At 28.5% G+C, this 11,204-nt stretch overlaps 1 protein-coding gene across 2 annotated transcripts; it reads right to left on the minus strand.

Annotated features, from left to right (window-relative positions):
* Positions 1 to 663: 663 nt before the first annotated feature.
* LOC130894223 (uncharacterized) lies at positions 664 to 6,640 on the minus strand. Of its 2 annotated transcripts, none has more exons than XM_057800869.1 (3): positions 6,547 to 6,640; positions 2,420 to 3,213; positions 664 to 1,325 (listed from the first exon to the last, which is right to left on the minus strand). In XM_057800869.1, exons 2-3 carry the CDS (start codon positions 3,194 to 3,196, stop codon positions 873 to 875), a joined length of 1,230 nt encoding a protein of 409 aa, XP_057656852.1. In that variant the 5' UTR covers positions 3,197 to 3,213; positions 6,547 to 6,640; the 3' UTR covers positions 664 to 872. The 2 variants fall into 2 exon arrangements, with proteins under 2 accessions (XP_057656852.1, XP_057656853.1); XM_057800870.1 differs by having other exon boundaries at positions 5,371 to 6,630.
* Between the last annotated feature and the right edge of the window lie 4,564 nt (positions 6,641 to 11,204).

Here is an 11,204-nt window from a genome sequence, read left to right on the forward strand (position 1 = left end):
TTGCGTTTATTTTTCATATTTTATTAACTTTTTGGATGTTCTAAAGAATTTCCAATGATGTCAATTTTACGTTTGTTTTTCATATTTTAGTTATTTTTTGGATATCGTTAAGAATTTCCAAGTATGTCCTAGCAAAATGGGATATATACTAAACATTTTTCCGAAAATTTTGCACTAAATTCCACCATTTTCTGAATATTTTTGGAATTTCTGGGATTTTTTTGAGAAATTTAAGTATATGTTTCATATTTTGGTTATTCCTGAGAATGTTCAATGATGTTCTCGCAGAATGGGATACATACTAAACATTTTTCAGTAAATTTAGCACGAAAATCTAGCATTTTATGAATATTTTGAGAATTTCTGCGATTTTTCTTCTCATATTTTAGTCAATTTTCAAATGCCTATAAAAATTTCCAACCATGTTTTGCAAAACTCAATAAAACTTCATCATTTTTAGAAAAATATATCACTTTGTGGACAGTTGTCTTCCTTCTCAAATTCAATACTTTCAGGAATATTTACGATTTTTATATAAGCCGGAAACATTTTAGTAAGAATAAATTACTTCACTTACTTTCACTTCATGTGAAAAACCAAATAATTTCCTAGATATTTTGGAAATTCATGAGGTTACGAGTTATTTTTTTGGAAATGAAACTATTTTTTAAACAATAAGTATATTTAATTTAAAAAAACATCTACATTAACACTATACACATTTATCTATATAATAACTAAAAAAAAGTAAACAATCAAATTTCAAATAATAATACTTTCAATTATTTGTACACAATAAATCTCATGAAATTACATTTGATACCGAAAAATGTCCGGAATGTTCACAGCGTTTCATCGAATCACAGATCGATTTAATCGAGGAAATTTTCCGTTTTTTTAAATTTGAAATAAGCCGACGAAATATCCTTAGCGCGTTGATAGTACAACTGTTTCCCGCTGAGTTTTAAACTGAATATTTCGTTATAATCTTTACCTTCGTCTAATTGTTCGACGGAAGGCGCTTCCTCTTCATCGAGCATAGTCAATTTCATCATCATTATACCCCCAACAAAACCGAACCAAGTGTAACTTTTCCAGTGTCGCTTAAAATCGGCGTAACTGAAAATTTTCTCTGGATCGCTGCCAAGTTTTATCAATGATTGTGACATTATACTGTAATAATAATTCAATAGCTCTTTCAACTGATCTAGTTCTTCTTTGGAACAAACGCTGAATAAAAATTTACCTACGTCGAATAGAGGTGATCTTATAGCTGCTAGTTGCCAGTCTAGGATTGCTACTGCTTTTGGGGAGTTGTTATTTTCCTAAAAAAACAGTTTAATGTTGGAAAAATTGTATGGAAAACGGAAAATTCATAAGAATTATTATAAATTCATTATCACTAAAAGTGTCTACCGAAACAGAAACTCAAAGTATTCAAAAAAAAGAGTTTTAGAACGTGGAATAATTTTGAAAAATGTTTGGGAAACGGAAAATCATTCAAACAATTTCTGAGAAACAATACCTGGCTGTAGAAAGGAAGAATTACTTGGAAAACGATCTAAAAAAGCAGTTTTATTATTTGTTTAGAGAGTGATGAATGATAATCGGGAATGTTTAAAAATGTCTGGATAGGAAAATAATTCAAAAAAGTTTCTAAAAAATACATACTTGGGAAGTTCAAGATATTTAAAAAAAGTGTTTTGGAATGTTGGCTATTTTGAAAAATGTTTGGAAAACGGAAAATCATTCAAACAATCTCTAAGAAACACGAACTGGCTGTAGAAGTGTTTGGAAAGGTGGAATTACTTGGAAAGCGATCTGAAAAAGGCAGTTTTATTATGAAAATTGTTTAAAAATGTCTGGAATACGAAAATTATTCAAAAAAGTGTCTAAAAAAGAAGAAGACGTACTTGGGAAGTTCAAGATATTGAAAAAAAGTGTTTTGGAACGTGGGATGGTTTTGAAAATGTTTGGGAAATGAAAATACATTCAAAAATATTGAAAATTGTATCGAGATAGCGAAAATTGTGTCGAGAGAGCAAAAATATTATGAAAATTGAAATAATTGAAAACAGTGACTCAAAAAAAAGAGAATTCCTTCGAAATGTTTCAATAAAGAGGAAATATTCGGAAAAAAATGTCTAGGAATGTGAAATTAAAAAACGTCTTCAAAACCAAAATATAGCCGTTAAAGTGTCCAAAAAGTGAAAAATTTTTTGAAAAACTTTTAAAAAAAGCCTGTAGGAACTTTTACAAATATTTATAAACAGGCAATTACTTCAAAATGTATCTAAAGAAGAAAAAATGTCTAGAAACCAAATATTAAATGCGAAAAATAACAAGGAAAACTGTTAAAAAAAGTAGAATTTTTCAATCCATGAAATTTTTCATATTATGATCTTGATAAATAACTAACCTCATACTGAAACAAATAATTATTATTCCAGTTATCCCCGTGTAGGAAAGCTACTTGTTTTTCTTCACTATTGAGTACATCCAATGTTTTTTTCAAAATATCTTTCATCTCTTCCTTCACTAAATTATACAAAGTTTGATCCCCGTGTATTTCCAAAGTTTCCAAAAAAGTATTCAACTGATCATGCATATAATTCTCAATAGAAGGAACCAATAACCAATTTTTAAAAACGTCCACGAAATTTTTCGTCAAGCTTTCGTAAGTTTCATTATCCTGATCTCTTAAAGCGAACGACAGAGAATGGAGTTCGGCGTAAGCTTTCAATACAATTTTACAATGATCGATATCCATACCTTTCAATCGATTGTAAAGCTTGTAACCTTTCGATTTCAAATTTTCGAAAATAATAACTTCGCTGTTTTTAAGCAAAACATGACCGTAGTACTTCGGAAACGATTTAAACAACTCAATTCCTTTTTTCATTTGAAATTTATTGAACGTCGAAAAAACAGTTTCGTACATGAAGTTTTCGGTTATGAAAAAATCTCTGATAGCCAGGGAACTCCTGACAGCTTCCAAATCGCATCCTTTTTTTATTACTAGTTCTATTTTTTTACTAGTTTTAGAGTTTTTTAGATTTTTCAATGTTACGTAGATGATTCCGCTCAAGTATCCGCTGTCTTTTGAATTATTACCGTCTATTATAACTTCGTAATCTTCTATATTTACATCCAGGAACGGCTTCAACCAATTAGTTACTAGATCTACAGATGCCATGATGATAAATAAGGATACTGAAATAGATAAAAATTTTTAATGTTAATAGAAAGTTGTTAAATCATTCTACACATTTAGGACGTGATAACGGTCTGTAAATATATTTGAGAATCATAAAAAAATGTCAAACTTCAAGATGGCGGTGTTAAATTTAATATTATCAAATCAGTATTGTCGTATCTTAAATCTTAACTGACAACCCTCGTAAAAAGTGTGACAAGTGACAGTTGGATGAAAAAGTTGTTTATAGAGTGGAAAATTGTATGAAATTTTGTTTGGAAATCACAAATAATTGACTTGATTATCAGTTTTGAACTTTTACGAAAAAAAAAACGAGCAAAAAGGCGTATAAAACATAAATTAAAAAACTGTGACGAATCTTATTAATTATTATGTAAGCTATAAAAAACTGATAGTTTTGAAGAAGTTTGAAATCTTCTGGATTACAACTACAACAACTTTATATAAATCATATGAAACTAATTAAAAAATAAAGGGAACGGTAATTACTACTATTAAAGATATCAAAAATCTATTTGAAATAATTAATGATGTTTCATTTGAATACATTAATATAATGAGAAAAAAACTATGAATTTCCTAAAATTTATAAGGTTGATAACTACGTACTTTCGATTTTTACTTTATTTTTTGAAAAACTCATGGTACTTTCCCTTATGTGACGTGATACTGGTCACATTGACGTAACTTTAGATGTAAAAGACGTTCTGGTCGTACTACTGAAGATAATGATGACCGAATCAAAGTCATAATTAGAGGATATTGGATCTTAAACGTAATTAAATCGATCCTTCCTTAAGAAGAATCATCGATGGTGATGAAAAATGAGTTCTTGACTAGCACAAACCACATGGAAAGCTGAAAAACCACAAAAAAGCTCGTATTGTCAGTTTGGTGGTATTACGAACTAGTTGTGTCTTTTTTGAGCTGCTTCCAAGGAACCAAACCATCAATTCTGATTTTTACTGTCAATAATTGATGAAACTAGATGAAGCAATCAAAGAAAAACGACCAGAAAAAGGTTTTGTGTTTCACCATGATAATGCAAAGCATCAAACAACTTCGAGAGGCTACGAAAAACACTTAAAACTTCTTGGGCTACTTAAGGAGCTTGAAATTTGATCTTAAACGAAACGAAATCGATCCTTTATTAAGAAGATTTATCGCTGGTGATAAAAAATGAGTTCTGAACTAGCACAAACTACATGGAAAGCTGAAAAACCGCAAAAAGCTCGTACTGTCATTACGAACTAGTTGTGTTTTTTTGAGTTGCTTCCAAGGAACCAAACGATCAAATCTGATGTTTACTGTGAACAATTTATCAAACTGGATAGAAAAACAGCCCGAAAAAGGTTTAGTGTTCCACCATGATAATGCAAAGCCTCACACATCTTTGGGAAATGATGCCACATCCTTCATACAGCCCTGATTTAGCAGCATCTGATTATTATTTATTTCGAAGTTTGTAGAATTCTTTGAATGGTAAAACTTTCATAAATACCCTTGAATCGCAACTGATTCAGTTTTTTGCTGATCAAGACCAGAAATGGAAGATGCCAAAAGGTTTTTGACCAAAATGGATTTATATAATTGATTAAAAACTATTCTTTGTTAAAAAAAAGCGAAATTACTTTGCCCCCAATCAATATTATAGAAATATAGATATTAATGATTGTACAAAAGGAAAAAGTCCATAAAAGGAAAACTTGAATAACTTAAATTATTAACGATACTAAAACCTCAAAAAAACATGAATATTTGAAAAGTTTATACTATATTTTTTAACACGCAATTTCCTTTACCTAAACATTCTAATGAAAGATAATTATTCAGTAATTACCGATAAATATCATACCTTTGTAATAGTTACCATTGGGTGAAGGTTTCAACTTTGTTTTAATGATATAATAAAATTAGAATATTCATTCTTATGAAATGAAATCTTGTACAAATCATACTTTCACAATTCCGCCAAAATTAATATTTATTTTTGGCACTCGAATAAATGTCCTACATAATAATAGACGTATGATTATAAAAAACAACCTTCACTTTTTGTATTATAAATAAATCCAATTCACGTGAATGTATAAACTCAATCAAAATCGCTATTTAATGATAAATATATAGATTGTAATTGCAAAAGTACTTACTAAGTTTCTATTTGTATCAAAACAAACTTTATCTACTTGGTACTTATTTAAAAATGAAACTTCCTAGCGTTACTATTTTTATTAATTGGCAGGAGATTGTTGCCAAGTGGACTGACTGTTTGAATGCAACTACTTGCTGTGATGAACGCCATGGGAAATATAATGAGTGACCTTCATCGTTTTATCTTCGAAATCTCCCAATAATAATATTTATTTTTAATATTATAACTTTTATCGACTAATTTTGTACATTATCTAATCTTTAATTTGATTTGAGAACCGCCGAAATTGTTTTCAATCACATTTTATACAAACTAAATAATTTACCTCATATATTCTTTTTATATTGTTGGTAATAATTGATAAATAATGTTATAAACGATGAGGTTTTTAGTGAAAATCAATTTTTCTATAGTAGATACGTTTTTATATTGCACGTTTACTATAAAGAAATATTCCGACAAAAATTATAATAAATTGTAAATGAAAATAATGAATAAATAAATCAACATTGATTTCTAGTTAATATATAAGCAAGAATAGTTGGTGATTATTTTTTTAATAACAACCTGAACGGTCAGCGATACTTAAAATTCCTCCAAAATGATTTCCCGTCCATGTTATATTATATTTCACTAAACCTTCGCAAATATATGCGAACCTTACTATAAAAAAACATCTTAATAACATTTTCTCTAATTGATGGAATAATTACAATTTTTGATAATTTTTTAGAATGTCTTTTTATGGCGAACGGTTTTCTTGGCATATACAACGATCTAAAAATCTGAATATCTATTAAACCATAGATTTTATCAGCTAATCAAAGAGTTTAAATTATACAGGTTGTCCCTGTAAAAGTTATAAATTGTTAAACATTGAGTATGAATCGTCCCTGGCCTTCAGATAATAATGTAAAAAGTTCTGATTTCGTAACATCGTATGAGACATTTTTTTATTATTAAAACATCTATCAAATCCATGTATTATGTTCAAGGTTATTTTTTTTTCATCTCAAATTCACGCAAAGAACCAAAAGCAAAAAACTGTAAACCAGTTCTTATAAAAAAAAACTTGTCAGAGGTAAATTTTGAGACAGAATTTACAAACGGTTATTAGAAAATCATCGTAGTATTAATACATTTTTATATAATTGTAATTTGAGCTAATAAATACCTGCTTTTGCAAACGAGTTCTAGACTGAGACTGTTAACAATATTCGCTTGGTTACTGCAATAAACGAAAGTTGTTGTCGAACATTCGCACACCTGCGATTTAAAAAACAAAAAAAATTTCATAGGCGCTGCAGTAAATATGTTCGAAGAGGTAGTAGCTTAATTAACATCATATAAAAATTAATTTTCTACTTTCAATACATCAACAAAAATTACTTCAAACTTAAATTAATCTTAAACATACGGAGGTGTAAGTTTTCTTTGTAGTATTTCTACAAAGAAACTTAAATTAATTCACATTTATCAGAGAAATAATCTACTAGGTTTTCAGACAAAAGTTAATCAAAAATTAAAAGATTAATTAGGTAATGCAATTTTTGGTTTATCGATTTGAAGAGTAGCTTAAACAAAACCACGAATTTAAATTTACTACTCCTACCATGGAATATCACGATGTCTAATATATGAAATTGGGTATCTTATTTTACTGAACATTAAATAGACGATTAATTTCGGTTTTAACAAGTTACCATGAAGACATTGATGATTTTCTTTCTCGGATTACATCAAGGGATGAAATTTGAATTTCTCACGACACCTCTAAAGCTAATCTGTCATTAATGGAATGTTATGTCTAGACACTTTAAAAACGTTGTTTAAGACAAAAAACATGTTTACTTTGAAGAAATCTTCAAGAATTTGAATTGGTTACCTCTTGGAGTTCTAGCTTCTAGCGATTTTCAAATTTCCTTGGTAGTCGATGCTTCAAAGAAGATAACAAATATTTTGTATTCATCTGTACACTTTTCTGTATATCTTGAACCGGATTCGAATTTCAAAAATAAAATTTCTAATGTTCCAGGAGGTTGAGAAGCCAAATTTTCTTGGACTGAAAATCGCTACTTCTGTGACCCATTCTGTATCATATCCTATTTTTTCCAGTTACACCTGAGATATTTGAGGACGGCTTAGCATACTAAACAGTCTCCAGGTAAAAAATATGATTTATTCTTTCATGAATTTTACTTTATACGAAAAATATGAAAATGACATCGATGTGAATATAGTCCAGGAAATAACTGTTTAAACAAAAAATGTAAAGTAAAGGGACTTTAAACCATTTATCTATTACTTTGTACCAAAATATGTCGAAATTTTCGAAATTATGAGCCTTAACAGCATATTAAGCATATTATTGTATGGAATATCTAGATTTGTATCAAAATGTGTCGAAATTTGTGGAAATTATGATTTTTGACAGCATATTAAGCATATTATTGCATAAAATTTGTATCAAAATATGTCAAAATTTCGGAAATTATGAGTCTTAACAGCATATTAAGCATATTATTGCATAGAATATCTAGATTTGTATCAAAATATGTCGAAATTTGTGGAAATTATAATTTTTAACAGCATATTAAGCAAATTTATGTATAAAACATCTAAATTTTTATCAAAATATGTCGAAGTTTGTTGAAATTATAAACTTGGACAGTATATTAAACATATTTTTCCATAACATATCTAAATTTTCATCAAAATATGTTAGAATTTGAAAAGATTATGAGTTTTGATATCCATATTAAGCAAATTTATGAATTCTCATCAAAATATGTAGAAATTGTGATTTTTGACAGCAAATTAAGCATATTATTGAATAAAATTTGTATCAAAATATGTCGAAATTTGTGGAAATTATCAACCTTGACAGCATATTAAGCATATTTTTGCTCAAAACATCTGGAGTTTTACCCAAATTTATATATTTATAAATTTATAAATTCCAAAAAACTAGTGTTTTCTCTGTTGGGCCTGATACTCGTATTAAGATAATCATAATAGTAAGTTTAAAATACTACTAAAATACTGATTATTAAATAACGAGTCTGGTTACACACCTCGCCACATACTTTTCCAATCATTTTTTCTATCGATCAAAGCAGTGCTGGAAGTCTTTGGTTAGGACCTTCAGGAGCTCTGATTAACCGCTCCCATCGACTCAAATCGGGCCCTTTTCAAGGTAAATCTTTTCCTTACCTTTCAAGGACCTCGATTATATAAACAGGTATATTAAGGGACTGGTAGGACTGATTATATCAATGTATGAACCTCTTTTATTCCTGTGAAGTAGCCTGGAGTATTCTTAACAAGAATGTCCACAAACTTATATATAAGTTGTATAAAAGCTATCATAGAAGATTGCGAAAAGAATTCAAAGAGCTATTTCCACATACACAATATATAAACAAACTTTCTTTTTAATTTGTTTGTCTACTTCCATGTAAACGTGATTCAAATTTGTTTGTTATGTGTTTGTCATTCAAATTATCATAATTTAGGCATCATAAAATAAAGTTTTAAAAGCTTAAATATAAAACATTCGTTATCGTTTCTTCTTCAGTAGACAGATAATTCGTGACCACTTAAGAATGTAATCAATTAATTAAGACGTTGTTGACAGTCGGAAGGAAACGTGGTAATTTGAAAATCATCGTCCAATTACAGATAAATTGAATAATTATTTTTCTTATCTATGAACTTTGTCGATTATACCGGCACAGATATTAATATTTAAACGAATTTAGAGTTAAAATTTCGATTATAACTTTGCAATCTCGTTATTTATAACGTCGATAAATTAGGACGTTTCGAATTTTGGAGCAGATGCGTCACACTTAGTGGACAATAAATACTTCCTGACCGGCACACAACATGACACAACCTATCGATACATAAATAAGGATATATTTGAATATAGGACTATGTTTACGTTGAATTTGTAACGAGATTTTTGACATATTTATGAAAATTGATATTGCGTTGTAGAAATGGCCTCCTGATCGCGTTATGGAGTTTGTGAAATAACCATCTTACATTCTGAAATCTTGGGGGTGACTTTCGATCGAAAATTTTGTTTTCTTTTTATAAATATATTGAGTTCTGATAGCCATAGAGCTCTAATACAGTTAAATTGAAACTGGTTGGGAAATACTGGATGAGTTGGATGAGCTAAGCAAAAGTAATGGATTCTAAAACTTATTGGTATAAAGGGGATTGAAATAGTAGACAGTCTTGCTATTATTAAGCATATTAAGCATAATTAAGTATAATTGAGCATAAAATATCCAAATTTGTGGAAATTAGAAACTTTGACAGTATATTAAGCATATTTTTAAATAACATATCTAAATTTTCATCAAATTATGTTGAAATTTCAGAAAATTATGAGTTTTGACATGCATATTAAGCAAATTTATGCATAAAATATCTGAATTTTCATCAACTTTACCAGCTATTAGGCATTTTAATGCATAGAATATCTAGATTTTTACCAAAATATGTCGAAATTTGTAGAAATTATGAATTTGACACATTATTAAGCATATTTTTGCATGAAACTTCTAGATTTTTATCAAAATATGTCAAAATTTGTAGAAATTATAAACTTTGACAGCATATTAATGCATAAAATATCTATATTTTTACCAAACTATGTCGAAATTTATGGAAATTATGAACTTTGACATATTATTCAGCATATTTTTGTATGAATTTCTAGATTTTTATCAAAATATGTCTGATTTGTAGAACTTATGAATTTGACAAATTATTAAGCATAATTTTGCATGAAACTTCTAGATTCTTATCAAAATATGTCGAAATTTGCGGAAATTATGAACTTTGACATATTATTAAGCATATTTTTGCATGAAACATCTAGATTTTTACCAAAATATGTCGAAATTCGTGGAAATTGTGGATTTTGGCAGCATATTTTTCCATATAATATCTAACTTTGTATAAAAAAATGTCGAAACTTGTAGAACATGGATTATAGCGGCATTTTCAGCTCATTTTTCTGTAAAACTTCTAGATTTTCATAGGGATATGTCAAAATGTGTGAAATTCATCGATTTTGACAGCTTATTTGTCTCTTAAATGTCAATAATCTAATTATTGATAAGAATATGACATGTTTTTAGGAATCCATATAATTTGACAGCATATTCCAGCTAATTTTGTATAAAACGTCAAATTCCCCTCCAAAATATGTCGAAATTAATTAGTCAAATTTATGGATTTTGACATCACATTTTTGAATAGAACAAACATATCGTTTTTATCTTAATATGTCAAAATATGTGAAATCTATCGATTTTGACATTTCATTCGTCTCATCAATGTCAAGCATATTTTCGCATAAAACATCTCAACAAAATGGTGTGAAGGGAAATGACAACAGAATTGCTACAAAAGGGAAAGATAAACCTTCCGTAAAACCCAAATCGCTCAAAAAAAGTGCTTGAAAATTTGATAAATAAAAGAAAAAAAATACCGAAACTGAAATAACTGAAACCTTATAATCAACCACAGGATGTATAAATCTAAGTACAAAAAATTTAGGAATAGACACCAGGGCGTTAGATATAGCAGAGGATGCAATATAAAGCTTAAAATCTCTATATTTGGCAACTAGAAGATAAAAAAATACTTTGGGTGGCAATATATACGACAACTTGAACCGTATAATGTATATAATCCAAAAGTCATGGATTCCATACGCATATAAAGTGCTATAATTTCTCTCAAAGTCTCCCCAAGGTGTTCACAATAAAATAATATACTTAATCATTTTATATTTATCCCTGTATATGT

This window comes from Diorhabda carinulata, chromosome 5 (assembly GCF_026250575.1).
Source record: "Diorhabda carinulata isolate Delta chromosome 5, icDioCari1.1, whole genome shotgun sequence".
NCBI classification, from domain to species: Eukaryota; Metazoa; Arthropoda; class Insecta; order Coleoptera; family Chrysomelidae; genus Diorhabda; species Diorhabda carinulata.